This window comes from Melanostigma gelatinosum (assembly GCF_949748355.1).
Source record: "Melanostigma gelatinosum genome assembly, chromosome: 18".
Lineage (NCBI taxonomy): Eukaryota > Metazoa > Chordata > Actinopteri > Perciformes > Zoarcidae > Melanostigma > Melanostigma gelatinosum.
The window spans coordinates 5,959,305-5,978,617 of record NC_136651.1 but is presented as its reverse complement, the minus strand read 5'-3'; the positions used below and the strand labels follow the sequence as shown (position 1 = coordinate 5,978,617).

General features: G+C 42.0%; 2 protein-coding genes across 3 annotated transcripts in view; both read left to right on the top strand.

Moving 5' to 3' along the window:
- Nucleotides 1–1,090: 1,090 nt before the first annotated feature.
- On the top strand, nt 1,091–6,427 carry mtfp1 (mitochondrial fission process 1). The gene is made up of 4 exons (XM_079290038.1): nt 1,091–1,231; nt 3,112–3,239; nt 3,440–3,672; nt 4,445–6,427. The coding sequence occupies exons 1-4, from the start codon at nt 1,162–1,164 to the stop codon at nt 4,509–4,511; spliced, it is 498 nt and encodes a 165-aa protein (XP_079146164.1). The 5' UTR covers nt 1,091–1,161; the 3' UTR covers nt 4,512–6,427.
- A 10,857-nt stretch (nt 6,428–17,284) lies between these two features.
- Nucleotides 17,285–19,313, top strand: part of LOC306792726 (mediator of RNA polymerase II transcription subunit 13-like) — a 63,283-nt gene continuing 61,254 nt past the window's right edge. For both annotated transcript variants that reach the window (XM_079290015.1, XM_079290014.1), the window contains exon 1: nt 17,285–17,757. In XM_079290015.1, coding sequence (XP_079146141.1) covers nt 17,686–17,757 — 72 coding nt within the window. In that variant the 5' untranslated portion in view covers nt 17,285–17,685. The remainder of the gene's footprint in view (nt 17,758–19,313) is intronic.

Genomic DNA, 19,313 nt, shown 5'->3' with positions numbered 1-19,313 from the left:
CATAATGCACGCTTTTAATTGCATGTACTGTACGATCGTCGTTTTGGATAGTGTCAATAGTGAGAATGAATCAAGTGATTTATTAAATTGGAAGTATGCACCTGGTGTGATAAGGTAACATAGGAAGTTGTAATCTGTTTATTTTTTTGTAATTCTGAAACTAAAGATGGAGCTGCAGAATCCTTTTAAACAGTACATGTGCTGTGACACACACGCATATATATACAGTATATATATATATATATATATATATATATATATATATATATATATATATATATATATATATATATATACTGTATATATACTGTATGTATGTATATATATGTATATATATATATATTTGTCTACACAGTACTACACCATGGCTGCAGAACACTCATTTGCATGGCCCCAGGGCAAAATTGAACTGTGGGCCTATATTGACCCACATTGACCCTCCCATGCACTTTGCATTGTGCATATATTGTATTCTGTTTCATACCCATATATGCACACAGCAGTAGTCTACACATAGAAGCTTCATTAAATTATGCCCAGAGCCACAGAAACCAACCAGATACTTCCTATAGGTTTTCTGTGATTATGATTTTTTTTGCTGATTTAATTTAAAAAACAATATTATTTAGGAATATGCACCATGAAAGCACAATATCAAAACTAGGAAGGGCACAGGGGCAAAACACAGATTCAAGAAAGAGGCAAAAATGCAGTTTATAATGCTGAAATGCTAAATAAAGTGTAGTGGAGAAAGTAGGCCTAGAATATTTCCCTCTGAAATGTGATAGTGTAAAGTAGCGTAAAATTGAAATGCTCAAGTAAAGTAAAAGTGCCTGAAATTAGTAGAGTACTTTATATGTAGTTACGTTTGACTACTGTGTGTGTTTTGAGAGAGACTGAAAATAAATATATTTAAATTAAACTTTATTTCAGACACATGGGTCCATATCAAATAAAAAATACAATACAATACAATGTATTATGTATGTGCTGAGCAGCTGTGGAGAACGTTTAGACCACGCCCCCTTTTCGGTGGCTCCTGTGGAGTTAAGACCGCGCCCCCTTCATGGTCCCTGCCGTGTGTCGGGTTTCTCAGCCCTCACCGAGTTACAGCACCGAGTAACGTTACAGCACCGGGGGATGGATTGAAGGAAGGACGGCATGGATCCCATTGAAGAAAAAACGAGCAAACCGGTCGACATTTATCGTGATACATGGGTCCGCTTCCTAGGTATGTATTGGAATGTTTGTATAATTTGTCCACTGTAATGAACAGTGTAGGACAGACATGTTAACGTTACACTGGAGCCGTCATGACCCTGGAGCTGCATGTCAAATGCTATCCTGCTAAAAGTTAGCATAGCTGGCTAACCTCTGTTAAAAATCTATTTATAGCAAGGTCACTTTCATGACCACAGGACGCAATGGACGACGTCCAAAGACTGGACGTCAACACCGTTGTTCGTGCTTTGTTTCCATAACGTATTTAACTGTAATCTATAGCGATGGAGTTGTGCCTGTAACTCAGGTATGTAAACTCAGGTCTGTCTCAATAAAGGTTGCTGTTGAGCAAGGTGAGGCAGTTAGACTCACACAACCACAAAGAAACGCCCGTCGGCATGCCCAGACTGAAAGCTGATACTAATCCTGTGGAAAGTACAACTTCCTGTTTTCGTTGCTGTTCTCTAATTGAAACACTGGGGGTTACTTACATTGGTTACACTATTATTAGCTGAGAGTGGCAGGTACAGTACTGACGGTCATTCATTCATACTGCAGCAGCAGTTCTCCTGGTGAACATGCCCTAATCTCCTGCTCCTCCACAGCCTTCATTGGGCAGCAGTGACCTACTACTGTGGGCAATGGATTTAACCTGAATTGTGACTGTTCTATCAAACTGAGCAAGTGTTTTGGCACAGACCACATATTCACTGACACAGACATATAAAATAGTTAATCACAAAAATGTTTTTGCTTACAGATCATAATTTGAACCCCAGCCCATTATGCCAGGGCAGGGCATTTGTGTTATCATAACTGTGTGCCTTGCTGGAAGCTAATCTTATCTGGGCTGTTGTTATCATGTTTTATTATACAGGTCCTATCATCTTATGCTCACAGGGGCTTCTGGAGCTCCAGATTCAGTCGTTACTGTGTAGTATTAACGCTGGCAGCGTAGAGCTCCATAAAGTTTTCTTGTTGTCTTTTTTTAACAGCAGACATTTTTACTTGTCTTCCTCCAGTGCTTGCAGGAAAAGCACAGGCGTAACATTAAGGATAAGTGTCCCAGTAAGTCGTGACGGTGTGCCAGCATGCACAGTACCAGGACCCTGAAATGGAAATCAGCTTTTCCTGCTGTGACATGTCGAAACGTCCTTTTGTGTTAAAGTGCTGGACCAACATTTATGGATATGAGCAACAACTACTAGGCTCTCATCTTGTTTTTCCTGTCAATTGTTCCCAGTTTTCAGGTTCAAATATATCAAGAGCGCATCGTATGTAAATAACTTGAACACAATTTCTCGATTGTATTCTCTTGTTCTTTGAAGAATTGTAAAGCAAGAACACATTGCTCATAGTGCAGACAGCTGAGATATACAGATCTGGTTTGGGATGTTGGGTTCGATGCAAATATCGACTTCATGTTCTTCAAATTTAGAATAACAAACGCGTATCGCACCTGTGATTGACTTGTACTTCATCTCTCCCTCTTTAGTCATTCGGTGTCCTGAATATGTTCTTGTGGTTCTTAGCAGTGCTGAGTTTGGAGTTCATAATCATTGTTGGGAGTAAAGCTCACAATGACACAATGTCAGAGATAAAGTTGAAGTTTTTACGATCTTCTTGTATCTTGCAGGATATGTGCTGGAATTTGGAGCGCTCCCAAATGTGACATGACTGAAAAGCTGAGCTTCTGAGTGTTTAATGCGCCGCGTTGTTGTTTATGATGGCACAGTTAGCTTTTCATAAACGTATGGGACGAATGTGTTTTCATAGGCCTGAGGTTTAACACCTGTTAGCGGGGGGGTGGTGAACTGAAGTTACGATGAAAGAAGAGGAGACTAAAAAGGTTGACGTCTTATGTGTATCTTTGCACGTGTGCCCACGCAGGCTATGCCAACGAGGTCGGGGAGGCTTTCCGTGCTCTGGTACCGGTGAGCTTTGTTTGGGGCAGCTACGCTGTGGCCACCGTGTACGTTACTGCTGATGCTGTGGACAAAGGGAAGAAAGCAGCTGCGGTAAGATTTACCATTTGTGTGTGTTATCTTCATTGCTTTGTCACATTTAGATGATTGTGGAATGAGAAAGAAGTAAATATTAGGTCAACATTATGTTAGTTCAAGATGACATGAAGGTATACTTATTCTACGTTCTTCTTGTGTTGTTGGATATCCTTCTGCTGCTTCAAGATGTTCTTATGCTGCATCTCTTCCTCAAGGCCCACGGCGACAACCCGGGGAAGACGGCGCGGGTAGCGGCGGCAGTGGTGGACACGTTTGTGTGGCAGGCCCTCGCCTCTGTGATCATACCGGGCTTCACCATTAACCGAGTGTGCGCCGCGTCACTGCACCTGCTGGGCAAAACAACGAAGTGGCCCCTGCCCGTCCGCAAGTGGACCACGACAGCGATCGGCCTCTCTACGATCCCCTTCATCATTACTCCTATAGACAGGTGGGCACACGTTTATGTGGATCATGTATGTGGCTCATTGTGTTCGGTTTAATTTGAGCATTAGTTGACGATATTAGTGGGAAAGAAAGGAGGGAGAAACAGACATGGCTGGAGATGGGTTGATGCTACCTGTACTTTGCAGAGCTGAGCAGACGATATGAAAGAGATGTGTTCGTTTTGGCTACCAGATATCTGAGGCAGGAACTTAAATTCAAGTGCAAGGGGTGGGTACTGTCACATATGATGGATTCTGCCTTCTTTGACAGCTGTTTGTTGTACAGTTCAGATCGATTTTGCTGCCGACTCGTTAATGAGTCCTTTCTGTGTGAGGGTTGATGGAGGCAAACCAGAAAACATTGTTTGAGGGATGTTTGCTGAAAACTACAGTGCTCAGCTGTTTTTTTTTAGAAATGACTGACACTGCATATTTGGCAGACATTTTTATGTCTTAAGGAGGAAAAAGTGGGTTTGAACTGAGCGCAGTGTTTCGGTCCTTTCATGGAATCTGTTGACGATAAGAAAAATGTAGAATAAGAGCAGACTTATGACGATTTTCAACAATCTATAAAGTTTATTATACTCATTCTAATGCAGTGACTGAGTTATAGAGCCACTAACAAGGACAACAACATAGTCGTTACAACTTTAAAAATTGCTACAGTTGCTCTCGTTAGGCGAGAAGAGGTTTTCATAGATCACTTCTGCTTTCATGAAGTGGATTGAGAAATGCTCGCGTCTGACATCACAATGTTTCCCTTCTCGTACGCTGTAGGTCAGTGGATTACCTGCTCGATTCGAGCCTTCGGAAGATCTACCACGAGGACGAGAAGCACAAATGAGGACGGCTCATCCACCCCGCTGATAGAAACCACTCCGGCCCACGTAGACCTGTTCTGGTTGTCCACCAATGTGAAGCACTAAAGAATTTCATGGAGCAAGACTCCCCAGTTGGCCACAAATACATATAATAAAATAGATTTTAGTAAGAAATTACATCATTTACATTCATATAAGTCAGTTGAAAGGGAATTCCTGCTTCATGAAATATATTTTTGTGATCTTAAACTTGAACCTCAAAGGGCAATCTTGATAGCGACGCCAAACAAAAGCTTGACGGCATGAAACATTTTTAAATATTCGCAGTGAAATCCTGCTTCTTAAAGTATTCTTCGGCAGGGACACAGTGTGCTGTTATATTCCTGTGATCCTCTTTCCAGAGATCCAGGGTTGCCCTCATGGTTCAGAGTTATAAACTCACCTCATGTCCACGTGTCGCGGATTTAAATACAACTCCAAACCTGCTGTGTTTTATTAGCCATATTCAGTGGTGCTGTGATGCCAAAAAAGCCAGTTTGCTTTGATGTCCCTCTTATTCTCGACTTCCTTAAAGTTCGTCTTTGACTGTTTCTCTGAAAACAAAGGCGTCTGTTACTTTAAATACATGTTGCAAGTGTCTTGTGCACTTTTCACTGTTTCATTTCACCTGACTGATGGTCTTGGGAACCACTGTTTGCACTGGGAGCGTTGTTTTACACCATGGTTACAATCCATCGTATTCTGAATGGTATATGGTTATCTTAAACTAAGAATATTCAAGTTGAACCTCACAAGTATTTGAATTATTTCTCACCAACATCTAAACTGTTGATCAATAAGTCTGTAACAATGCTGTAACTTCTGTGGTGTGAAAGCGTTCGACATCTGTAACTAGTTTAAAGCAGCTTTGAAACACACTTGTATGTTGTACGTACGAGCATTGAACTTCTCAAATACTTGTGGTCAGTGCCGATGCAGAAACGGGTTTAAGGGATTCTTTTAGCAATATGCAGATTCTATAAGTCTTTATTATTTATTTTCTTCCAGGAGCCAAGTCATACACTGTATCTCATGCTGAACTATGCAAAGGGAAACCTGGGACGATGTTGTGTACACATGTGAGCTTTTCAAATTACAGGGATCATTCTCCCGCTTAAAAAATATATATATTTATATATATAATGTGGTTAAATGATATAAGAAGGGATACTAAATGTAACATGGACATTAGAGAAAGAGGAGCTTGCTGTATTGGGAATGGTTATCATTGTGGGTTTTTTTTCTGTCAGTGTAAACAAGTGTACAACTCGAGCAATAACTTCTTTTGTGTCGCACACTGTTCTCTTTGCTGTGAGGGATGCTGTTCAGTTTATCGTAGAGAGAGAAATGCTGAAATAAAAGAGTGTGATTTGTAACTCGGGGTGCACCAATAATGTTTTGACTTGCTGGAGTTCAGTAATATTTAATGACTGGATCAGGACACACAATGCACAATCTTTAGTTTTTTGAATTGCTGTTTAAGGCTCCAGTTCATTCACTCAGGTTTACTTTTCCCTTCTGTAAGTTTAAGGGTACAGACCTTTATTTATGTCGGGCAACTTGACTTGTCATCGCAGGGAAAGCACACGAGGGAAATCTATTTATTCATCTTCTATTGCAACCCTTCAGATTGTACACAGGACTTCATTGTATTTTCAATGATGCACGCGCAAAACGGTTCATTTTTTTCAATGTTTTTCTCATGTGGCGGTGTTTTTCGGAAGTGGGTTTTATGAGTCACATTTTCTGAACTGAAAAGAAAAGATCAAACCTCAAACTGTTTTTTTCCAAATGTGAAAGCAGCAGCTCCATTCATTACAATGGATGGCCAATAATCAGCAGTCCTCCTGCTCTGTAACAACTTCTGACACACTGGAGATGTACAAAATATAAATCAAAGTTTAAAATACCATGGTATCACTTTGTGTGGAGTTCTTCTAAAGTCTATTGGCTTGTCTATCATTCCTGCGATTATGTTCTACATTACGAATATTAACAACAACAAATGCAGAGCCACTTTGCAGCTTTCGGAAGTAATGATTGACAGCTCAGTTTAATGAAAGACACCGTGGCATCATCTACACGCAGTCTGCTTCAAGGCCTTCCTATGAGGACACCTTTCCACGGTGTGATTTCAAGTGGCAGCACAGCAACTTGCTCTTTGTGCAGGCACGGTTTCCACTTCCTGAGTAACCGCTGCATTATCCAAAGGGGCTGTTCAACCAATGCAATGGAAGCACTCACAGGCCCATCAAACCTGAAGTGAGCTGGGAGGTTGCAGTCATTTATCTTGATTGAGTCTGGAGGCCACAGCTGATGCCAATTCTGTAAATGAAGAGCCCACTTTAAAGGGCCAAGGCACCACGAACAGCTGTGTGCGCAGCCATGTCTCTGCTTATTCTTGTGTTCGTGGCTCTTTTGGCCTCAACAGCTGCTCAGTCAGGTAAGAAGACAATAATATTGCTCTTCGTTTGATCAATTTGCTTGATTTTCCGTGTGTGTGACGGCTCTTGCTGAAAGGTTTCCTTCCGTCTCCAGGCATTCCTCGATACATCCAGGGCAGGTGGGTTATCACGGAGGATAATCCACAGTATGAAGAAGACACTGATGAACAATTGCTAACGGTAGATGAGAGGCTCTGGCCCGAGAGCCTACCAGAAGGTATTGAAGTGGTGACTGAGGAGGACCAGAACTTGCTGACTACTCCAGAACCACATGATATGACTGAACAAGTTGACGGTAATTAATTAAGCGTCAGTCTCTCTTGAAACTGCTCATTACACACACGCTACATTCACCGATTTGTGTTCCCTGCTAGATCCAAAAGGAGGCTCGTCTGTGTGGAAAGTCGTCGTGGTAGTGGGCGTCATGCTGGTGTCTGTCGTGGGCTCTCTGAGCGTGGCCTACTACATGTGTTTCTGGAGAGGAGGCAGGATTCACTATCGGCCCCAGAAGGCGGATTATGCTTAAAAATAAAACTCTTCTGGAGAAACTAATGAGTCATTTTATGTTTTTGACCTATGTAAAGGTTTCTCAAACAACCTTTCAGACAAATCCTGTGTTCAGTTCTTGTAATGGCCACTAGAGGTCATCACTACCTTGTGTCTGTGCTCCACCTGTCCTCTTGAAGGCCTGAAGCTATGCTGCCTTAGAACAGTTTCACTATATGGAGTACATTTATGCTTCTGACCCCAGTGCATTGAACCCCTCACTTTGGCCTCCAGCACAAGCTTCATGACGCCAACCTCAGTTCGGCTTTAGTGCATGAGAGTAGATTTTAACATAAAAATGTCTAAGACATAAATTTGGATTAATTGACTCTGTGGATAGCTTGCCACATTCATATTTCTGATACATTTGAAAGCCAACATTCTTTTGTTGGCCAACGTAGTATAGATCACTCATTGTGTGAACTTGACAGTCTCATGAGGCCTGAAGCGGCTCACTGTCGTCTGTGCTTTGATAATATCTAAATAAAAGTTGAAGCCCTGCAGTGCTGTGGCTTTCTCATGAAAAGACTTCTCTGGGAAGCTGTTACAGGGCCTGTATTTTCTTTAACCACCAGCCAAAACTCTTCTCACTTTGCAAACTTCAGTTTACGTTATTGTTCGCCGCCTTTGGCAAACATTTTCTTCAGAATTCATCTTCATCAAGATTGGCTGGCAGGCTGTTGGCAAAACCAGCCTTTCCTGCTAAAAGTAAAGGTTTTAATTCAGTGTCGAGCAAGCCGGCTCAGATCAAACCCCACAAACATTTATAAGTCCCCCTTGAGCAATATCAGGTGGCATTAGGGGGCCCAAGGAGACAAAAAGCTGATGAATTGAATAAATCTCCCCTCCCGTGATGGATGGGCCTGTTCGCAGGGGGCTGGGAAATGGGGGCATTGTTCATCTGTCACTCAGATTGCCATGTCCCTCTATGATTTGTGCCTGGGTTGTGAAGGCCACAAGTGGCCAAAAGACCTCCCTCTCTCCTTCTCACTCGTCTCAACGCTTTTTTTATTTTTTCAGGAATTCCCAGCCTTTCAATTGCCTCCACCCCCACACTGATATCCATACAGCCATTGCAGGAAAAAAACAAGTCTTCTCTCAGGACAAACCAACACAAATATGTGTCACTCTTGCTTTATTTTATATCCAGTTTTGGGGGTGAATTGTAGTTTTCAATGTGTTCATTTCAGATACAAAATCCCCAAACTGTGCACACACTGGACCAACTCATCATTTTCAAAAGGTGTGCATTACAAAGCACAATATAACTTCAATAATTAAAAAAAGAGTTGTGTATTTGACACAGTATAATGAAATGGAAATTTATTTGAACACAAAACTGGATTATTTGTATTATAAACTGAGCATGAAGAGTCCAATAAAAGGTCTGCTTAATACATCATGTCAAATATAGAGAAGTTGCTCCAAAAAAAGTAATATTTCCCTTTGGGTTCACATGCCGTATTCTGTTGTGTTAAAATACGTCTTGCAGAGAAACTCATGTCATGCCTTAATTAATCGTCACAATGTCGGTTGTAATCCTCTTTTCTTGCTTTAACTGTAAGGTCCATATAAAGTGGAGGAGCTTGTACCTGGAACTCATTTGAGTTGCCTTGTTTGGCTTTTCCAGACTTCCTTGCTGTTATGTTTTTATTCAAGATTACACGATCAGCATGTAGAGCGTTCTATGCTGCTCAACGTTTTATACCAGCAAAACAAAATGTGATCCAGTTTTGGCAATGCACTTGTCTTTTTCCTCTCTCGCCTAAAACGCAGAACCTGTTGGTTCCTTGGGGGGTAACCTTCTTGGCTCTGAGTCTTTAGACTTCATTGTTTCTCTCAAGCACCTGCCCCTTCAAAGGCACCTGCCCCTCTATGGGAACAGGTGCTAAAAGGTGATTCAAAAGAGGAAACAGAGCTCTGATTTCTTCACTGCTTTTGTGCTATATGTGTGGATTACAAATTGAGATAAGATAAGATCTGCTGCCTGAGAGCAGAAGATACTGGAGAGGATTTAACGGGAGGCAAAGCACATAGCTGCCGCGAATGAATACTGTAAGTAAGCGACTAGATCGATGTGGCTCTGCACGGGTCCTTGGCCGAGAATCACCGAATAAACTTTACCAGAAAGTAAACAAGACAAGAGTCGACAGCCATGCTGCTTCTCTGTAGTTCGTACTTAGGCAAAGGGAAGCTTCGAGCTAAATGTTAAAAGCCAGCATGCTAACATGCTTCCAATGACAAGCCCAACATGCTGATGTTCAACAGGGATATATATAATATTTCATAAGCTACAATGGTGGTTGCACAATGCTCCTGTTTCTCTCTCTCTCTCTCTCTCTCACACACACACACACACACACACACACACACACACAGCTCTCAGTGCCTCCTTTAGTGAAGGATATGTTTGCGTAAAGGCCACTTTAAGGGCACTAACTGAAATGTTTAATGCTCACTTGTCGATTTATTGAGGTCAGCAGAAGGCTACGTTTTGAGAAACAGAAGCGCGGGCTGTGTTTGGATTGATTTTCATGAATGATTTTATGCTGTGAGCGAAAGAGAAACAAAAGACAACCACAAAAGGAATAAGGCAAAGCCACATGAAAAATGAAGGGCAAGGCCAGAGCCATGTCACTGAACATTAAACTAATAAATAGCAGTTTGTGTCTGTGAAACGTGAAGACAAAGAGCATGGCGAATTCTGCTGAATTCTGCTGTTATGTGGATTTGATCAAGTTCTTTACACTGGAGGGGGTTGAAATTAGCACGATAGGACATTAGTGGTGTTGTAGTCAGTGATTTATTTGTTTAGAAATTAAAGACACGCAACAATTAATTGAAACATGTTAAAAGATGATAAATACAATATTTAAGGTAAAAATACAGACATAGAAATAAGTTAAATCAAATTAAAGATATAACTAATATAATTTAAAACAAACCTGTATGGTACCTTTAAGATGATTTAGGCAACCGTAAAATACAGCATATATTGCAAAAGCAGGACCTTTATATCGACGGAGTTACTCCATGATTCATTTTTTATTCATGTGGATCAATATGCATTGTCTTGATAAAGATTCAATAAGGTAAACAAAGAGCAACCCGACAGCGCTTGTTTCGACAAAGAGGCTGTCAGTGATGAAGTGGTGATTCCTGATTTGACAGCGTACAGCGTGAGACCGGCTGTGTGCTCTGTATGCTGACAGAGAGCTCCCTCTCTCTCTCTCTCTCTCTCTCTTTGTGAAATGAATTAGGTGAACATGAAAACTGAGGAGACCTTCAGCGATACATTATGTATGAGGAGCTTGAAGGCTCCTCCTGGATTCTGTTCAGGTGGCATCAGAGGATGCAGCCAAGTGGAAATGCTGGCTGGTCACTTAAAGCACACTATCTGTGGTAATACTTTTACATGAAAGCGCAGCATGCAGGCAAGGGCTACATTCTTCCACTTGCAGGTTGAAATATGCAATACTACCATGTTTCTATCGTGGCCACTGAGGTTTACTGGGGCAGCGGGGGATTAAAGGCCTTGCTCTAACCTTCAGGCTATCTCCTACCTTGCATAACTGTAAACCTCCATTTGCAATTTAAATTAAAATCTATATATTTTTTTCTTGCACTTGATTTACTAGTTGCAGTATTTCTGCAGTTCTCATCCTCATCAGCAGCGTAAGAGGAGGCACACATATGCAGCACACATATCTGTGTATGTAGTTTGACAGCTTGACATAATTTCAAAATCAGATAACAAACCATATGACCCCCCCCCCCATCTTCTGTTGTTGTGAGATAACATCTAATTTCCCTTCTCTCGAGTAATCCTACAAAGACATCGTCTGCTCACCGTGAAATCAATATGCTGCGGAAACACCATTACAACAGTCCTCACAGTGCTTGAGTGAATCATTCGAGATCACAGACGAACATGCACACACACACACGCACGCACGCACACACACACACACACACACACACACACACACACACACACGCACACAGACAGGTGCGCATACGTCACCTCGCAGTGTGTCCTTTGATACAACCGGACTAATTCAAAAGTACAAGAGTGCTCAGTGTAATTCAATTGTGTCTCAGTGTTTATCACAAGTCTTTGGCATGTTGAGAAATATGCATAAATCACAGGAAACGGAACCAGTATGAGGATGAATTAAAATTGCTGCAGTGGGCTCACGGGGGAGAGGGGCTCATGGTCAACAGAGTGCATCCTTTGCTGACAGACGGACAGCAGCTATTGTCATTCGTAGCAAAGTATAGAGGGAGGACACATCTATCATCACAAGACAGGACAGGCAGAATAAATATATCAAAATATGTCATTGTGTTAGCATGCTAATTAGCTAATTAGCCCTGAACACAAAGTACAGCTGAGGCTGATGGAACATCACTGGTTTAGCAGGTATTTGGTCAGAAACCACAGTATTCGACAAAAAGGAAGTCATTAGGATTCATCCTCTGGGGAAAATGAATTATAATCGTCGACTAGATATTTTTCTGACAAAATGCCAAAGCAACACTGGTTCCAGCTTCTTCAATTGAAGGATTTGCTGTTTGGTTTTGGACTGTTGTCCTGCCATTTTGTAGACTAATTAATCATGAAAAAAATCGATAATGAAAAGAATCTGTAGCTGCAGACTCAGTTACAGGAATAGAAGGTAGACAGACACAGAACAAGCATTTGAGTAGTTGAAACAGACAGAGGTATATTTAAGGGAACAGGCGTTTGGACAGTTGCAGTGGGTGTACACAGTAAACTGACAGGCAGACAAACGGTCCGACAGTATCCTTCTGAGGGCAAAATCAGAAGTGGAGTGGACAGCTAGAAAACCACAACAATGAGCGTATGACATTAAGAAGAGTTAGACCTATAGACGTCCTGTGATTTACAGTCTCTCGCCCTCGCTCCTTCTCTCTCTCTCTCTCTGGCACTGCTATAATTTTCCTGGGTGGAATGATGGATGGGGCAGTGTCAGCCCATGTTCATTATAATGCACACCATCTATTCTTCTCAGCCAGACTCTCTGTGCTCCAGGAAATGCCAGAGAGGTATTGGAGCGGCGGAGAGAGGAGAAACTCTCATCTGATTTTATGGAGAGAATTTGCTGCTATAGGTGTGTGTTAACTTAGCACACGGTGATCCATCAATCACTAATGAAGATACTGCGAGGCTACTGCTTGTTCCCAAAAATAACACAATCCTCTCTGGGTATGAACGATACATACCCTTCCATGTCCATAGCGTATCCCTTGCAATTCGTTCGTTCTACATTAATAACGAGCCTCCAACAGTTAGCTGTATGCAAAACATGCAGAACAACATGTAGAAGGAGTGTTTGTCACCACGACCTGTTTGTAATGTATGAAAGGCCATGGACATTGCATTTTCTCAACCTCTGACTAGGAAAACAATGGGAACCTTCAAGGGCTCATTTTCTGACAGATTTGGGTTATTCCCCATTCAAGATTTATTTTCTTCTGTTCTCTTCACACCAGTTTCAAGTGGGCGGGGCTCTGTTACATACAGGATCAACATTTGAACCAAAATGTCAACAGTTGTGGTGTGCTGTCAATCAAATCTGGTCATAGACATGCAGATGGTCCTGATTGATTTCCACCAGCTATTCATGAATTCATGACTACGTTTGTGTGTAACTTCATAGCAGCTACTAGCTAGTTTTAGTGTTTTATTAATAAAGTAAGGACATCTGTAGCCTTGCCCCAAAAAAAGCAAACAACCGTGTAAACTGGAAGACACTGTATCATCACAGACTGTAACATAAATTCATTTATTTTTCAACTCAATCCTTTGTAAATGTAGGTATTACTTCATTTAAATGGAGAAACATGTGTGACAGAGTTAATAGCATTACATATCTAATTATGCTAACCTAACCGATGCTATTTTGTGGATTGCACAGTAATATCTTCCCAGTTGACATTTGCTGCATTTCAATTAAGAGACAGGTCTGATGTGTCTGTCACTCTTGACTCTACTCGCAATGTTGTGCAAATATCCACTTAGTAAACGTATGGCTCCTGATTAAGCAGATTACAATGTTTTCCAAACTTTAATCATGAGTATTATGAGATATAGGTACATATTTAAGATTTGTAATAAAGTTTTCAGAGCCTCTAATAAACTGGCATAAAATCTTTAGAGTTCATTTCTTTGTCACTTATATTGGAATCCAGTTTCAATTCTGATTTATAGGTTTATTCAACAATTGACACGAGGCAAAACGTTTAAAGGACAACTATTAAACCCGTAAATAACATTTTATGTGTTGCAAAAAGACATGAATATAGGTTTGCATACATTCATGTGCGTGTACGTTGACAGTTTACTGCACCTTGTCCGTTTACATGACGGGAGACTAAATGAAATAGCCACACATTCTTTAACAGAGTCACACACATTAAACACACACACAAATAATCATCCACTCCATCTCGAACAAGACTAAACACATTGTCTAGACAAACACATTATCTTCAATCAGAACCGTAATGCATCTTTTCTCCTCTCGCACAGATCAAGTCAGCGGGGGCCTGATGAGGGGAAATATGTGGCATATAATGAAATAGATTTTGTTTAAACCGATAGAATCGCATCCTATCAGCTCCACACCAAGTGTGCCAAACCGTGTCTTTTGAAAGCCTTTAAAGAATGTATTGAACAAAAGGGGGGGGGGGGGGGGGGGAGTCTCCGAATGAGTTCTGGATCATTCCTGGAGCAACGGGATCAATAACTGCCAGGCTAAGCCCTCGCTCATCCATCTGATTCATATCTTCCTCCCCTTTCAGATATAAGAGGAATCAGTGGACTAAAGGCTCCCTCTCTCTGGCAATACGCACCACATGCAAGCTGCTTCCTCCCATACGTAAAGCTGTATTAAGTGATTATTGACAGAATTGTGCTTGTATCATTATGGCTTTTATACATCAAGGCCTATGGTGATGTTTTCTAGAGATGCATGGCAGAAAAAAGAATCCACAGCTGTCTATAAATAGCTCTCTTAGATTTACACTTAGAGGTAACATCTCTGTAGAAATTCAGCCTGACTGGCTATAAATTATGAAGCAGAAATCAAAGTCGTGCCACTATGCAGCCATTTATACACATGATGGTGGGGTGATGTTCAAATGTCTCTCTGAGAAAATGTGAAACTCCCAATGCTGCAACATAGAAATAGAAATCCTGGGTTATGTATATTTACCTGATTAAAGTAGATCTTGTGGTTACATAATAGTGGTTCAGTCAAATGCCAAGGCTTAGTGGAAAACCTGGCAGGGAAACGAAACTTCTTAACTGTTTATAAGTTATTTAAACATGGTCTCAGCTGAGTCGTCATACAGCCACAGTGACATGCAAAATAAATCCGTGGGACAAGAGCCTGACAAAGGGATAAAGGGTTCGGTAATTTGGGCATTTAAAAAAGCATTGCACTTTTATGACTGCAACGGAAAAAAAGTCCATTCAATTCAATGTGAATGTTTTCTTTGAGGGACAATGTGATTTGGGAAAAAAAAGCTTCTTGACTGAATAAACTAACGATTTGATGTGTTAAAGACCTCATGTGCTGATGTTTTTAGCAATTCATCGTCTTGTTTATTCATTTGAGATAAAACTGTCTCTAGAGTTCAGGAAAACATTCACTTATTGGTCGAATAAAACCAGAAACCAGCAAATCCGTTTACATGTTTAGTCCAAACATAAAACAAATCCAAGCATATGTAGCACATATTTATGATAAAATACATGATTGATAACAACACAAATATTTGATGCACTGACTCCTGGATGGCCTCCTCTGTCTACCTCAGGAAACTGGGGCTGCATTCATAATACTCTTTTGTTCTTCAGCCTCAAAGGGCACCACCTGCAATCTTGGAGAACAGAAAGAGCCACTGAAGCTTTTATAGTGTAAACAAAACCTCCAACAACACGTAAATATAACAATGGATAGTAGGAAGTTCGGATATAATCAGCACCCATAGTTTCCATTGAGGACGCGATGGTCAAGTCTCCAGTGGGGCTAGCAGCCTTTGGGGTGGAGTATTTTTTTGTGTATTGTCAACTTTAATCCAACACAATTTGTAAATAAATAAGGTCTCTGTAATCGGGTGATATCGTTACAGGACCTCATCATGACCGCAATATTTCTAAAATCTATGGATATGAATACAACCTGGATTCATGGATAGTTTGGATAACTCGCAGGATAATCAATGCTTTATTTAAAATAGTATTGCTATGTATGGATTCATTATCTGTGATTTTTCTTCAAAAAGCTGAATAAATGAGAATTTGGTGAGACATAGAAGCCTCTTATGAAAGAACCATTGTGACCTCTATTCTGTCACATCCTCTGTGAACACAGTTACATTATGGAACCAATGCATCACAAAGAGACACCATACAGCGATGAAAAAAAAACCCATCACATACAATAATCTCCTTTAACAGACAGACGAACAGAAACAGCAAAGGTTCGCCGAACAACAAAGCGTGTCTCAATAAAAGAAAAGAAGGTGTTGACTGTCAGCGCGCGCGACAGGCAGATATCCAGTCTCATATCAAAGACACTAAACAGCACTGTAATCCCAGACTTTGATCACGTGAGCACAAACTTGGCCAAATGGGAAGGCGAGTCTCTGTAGTACGCTTCCGACCGCCATTACATTACAATGCTCGGTGGGCTGGACAATCGTGCGCGAAAAAAACTGCTACAGCGGAGCTCCGCGCAAAGCAAACAGACACCGAGAGTGAGGATGACACGCTCGGGTTACACGCACACTTATTTACCAATATAATAACAACACGCTCCGAGAGATAAACCACGGCGCAAAGGAGTCGCCGCTGAGGGAAACCGTGCACACGTCGGAGGATTTAATTCACTCTTCATCAAATCATTTTTCGAGCAAAGGAGGGAGGATTCGCTTTTAAACGTCGCGGTGGTTTATAAAGAGATCTGCAGCGCGCAACATATTCTTTATGTCAATGATCGGCGCCAGACAAGGACTGTCACTTTTGCTTGAACTGTGCATTTAAAAAAAAAAAAAAAAGATTTTTTTGTGTGTGTGTGTGTGTGCAAGATTGAGGATGTTGTGGCCGCGAGAGGACGTTTCGTAATGATATAAAACTGAAAGGAAGGAAGGATTTTTTTTCAAAGCTCGGGTCTACAGAAGCCTGCTTGTCGTTTTCCTGGCGGTGGAGTGTAAGAATAGTTTTTTTTCTTGTCTGAACGCTTTGACTCATGATTCGAGGTTACTGGGAGCCCGCTCGACTTCGTCCGCCCTGCCACGGAGGAGCACCGGGGGCTTTTTCTTTTTCTTTTCTCTTTTCCTCCCGCGACCACCTCGTCTGCGGTCCGTTTAATTGAAGAGCAACAGAGGGATTCAAACATTCCAGCTCGCGGCGCCTGTTTGCGCGAGGCGGACAGGGTTACATTGTGAGAGGAACGGTTGTGGTAAGAAAGAAGGCTATAAATAGCTCATGCAATTCTCGAAAACTATCACAAGTGGTGCATCAGCTTGCGGAGCAACACAGGAATCAGATATCCTGCATGTAACGTCTCGGCTTTTAAGTTCGCCGGATCGGTTTGTGCGCAGCTGCTGAACGTGTGATATTATTTCTAAAGAAGTTTTGACTCCTAATTTCGCATTTTTTCTTTGGGGTGGGGGGGGGCGCGGAGGAAAAGGACTCGTTTCCTCATGGATTATGCTCATTTAATGCTGAAACTATCAGCGGAAAGACTGACATGGAAACAGGCTGATCTTCCTCGGTGCGTGGATTGAGATGGATACGTTGCTGTGCTCCCCGCCTTTGACAATGATCACGTTTGGAATCGCCTGACCTGGTTTGTAACAATGTTTTGATCCCCGCACACGCTTTGGATTTACATTACAACATTATATCCGCTGGGGGCTTTGGTGGATGCGTTCTGCACTTCTCTTTTTTTGAATACGCCCATTCCTCTGCCCGAACATCCCGAGTCTATTATCTGGACCTCTTGTGAGGTTATACGCCTGCTTGTTTTTGGCGGACTCGCACGGAAACCGATTTGTCAGCCCTGCTCGGTGTTTATATACCGATGTTGGATTTCGACATGCCCAGCGCTGACGACCCCAACGGCGGACGATTATGACTACAACAGCGAATTGGGTGGCTAACGGGGCAAGCCTTGAGGACTGCCACTCCAACATCTTCTCTCTGGTACGGTACACCCACAAAGCATGCTTGTCACAGACACGCGAGCCAGTTGTGATTGACAAGTCGCAGGACCGCGGGAGGCACGTGCAAGTGTGTGTGTGTGTCTGCTGTGCAAAGGCGAGCCAATAGCTGGTGTTGTTATGAGGTAATCATTAGCACGGGTTAATGCACCGAGAAAATGCACCACGTCTTACCGCTGAAGCCTGTTTAGAATGAGACGCCTCGGGTTAAAAACAATAACACTGTTATCATGATTCAAAAGATATCTCATAGCGCCTGAAATGCAATGTTGAAATGCTACCAAAACAAACGGACCGCTTGTATTTGGCATGGGTTTAGCAGATAAACAATAGAGTTCACACTCATTTCTCCCCATCTATAGAGCACAGTGTGCTCTGGCCCTCATCCTCACTCCCTTTAAATGATCATTTCACTGTCAATGTAGCTGGAACTCTGTTGCATTGCCGAGCAACTTAGGCTACTTGGAAAGAATAGGGACTGGCACCTCTCTTAAATATGTCTAAAGCCAGAGAATAAAAAGAAGAAGAGGGTTTTCTGATCTTCAGCGAGTAATAGTTTAATGTGCTGATCGACACAATTATCTCACCATGGGAAGATTAGGGATCATTTTGTGTGAATGTGAACTGAGTAGCAACACAAAAGCAACATTTTCAGATCCAAACCGATGCAATAATAACGTCTCCCGGAGAAAAGGAAGGTGAATCTGATTTTGACAGACAGCGGCATGTATCAAGCACACAGCGGAAACAACACTTTCACACTCAGTTTATCTGAAAAAAAAGGTGTTTTTTTTTTTTTTTTACTCCACAGGCAGCATCATTTTCGCGGTAGTCACTGGTTTTGAGGGCGGAGGAGATTGAACAGTGTGTTTTCACAGTTTTCATCCTGCAATCAGCGAGTTAACTGTCCTACTACAACAGGCAGCCGAGTGGAAAGCCATGCGGTCGACAAGCACAGGCTGCTGAGAACCACAACAACATGGGGGTCCTGAGGGCTTCGTAGGTGATCGTGCAGGTTGTCCAGCAGCTCCAGCGGCCGAACACAGGAACACATGTCTCGTGGTGTGGATTCGGATGTTTTGGTGCATAAGGGAAGAGAAAGAAACTTTGTAGTTATCGCACCGCTTGCAGAAATCTCTTTCAAAACAACTCACTGGCACATCTTCCTTATCATGTATTTTAGCAGCTTGTCTGACTGAAAGCAGTGAGCGATGGATTGTAAATATTATCTTGAGCTATTCAAAAGCATCTTCTCTGAATTTCTGTTCACTGGTGTTTGAAATAAATGTAACGGCGCTCCAGTGTCAGACGTCCTAAATCCCCCCCCCCCCCCCCCAGTCTGACATGTTACATTTGAAAACGTCTCTGTCAACGTCTCAGTCGAGGTTATTCCCTCGCGGAACAAGCTTTCATTCACTCGCCGTGGCATTGTTGGCCGTCGTGCTGGCCCCCGTGAACATCCCTTTCAACCTGAGGGAGAAAGAGACCATCCATCAGCTGGCTCGTTGAGAATATTTATGACTGGCTAGTGCCACAGTG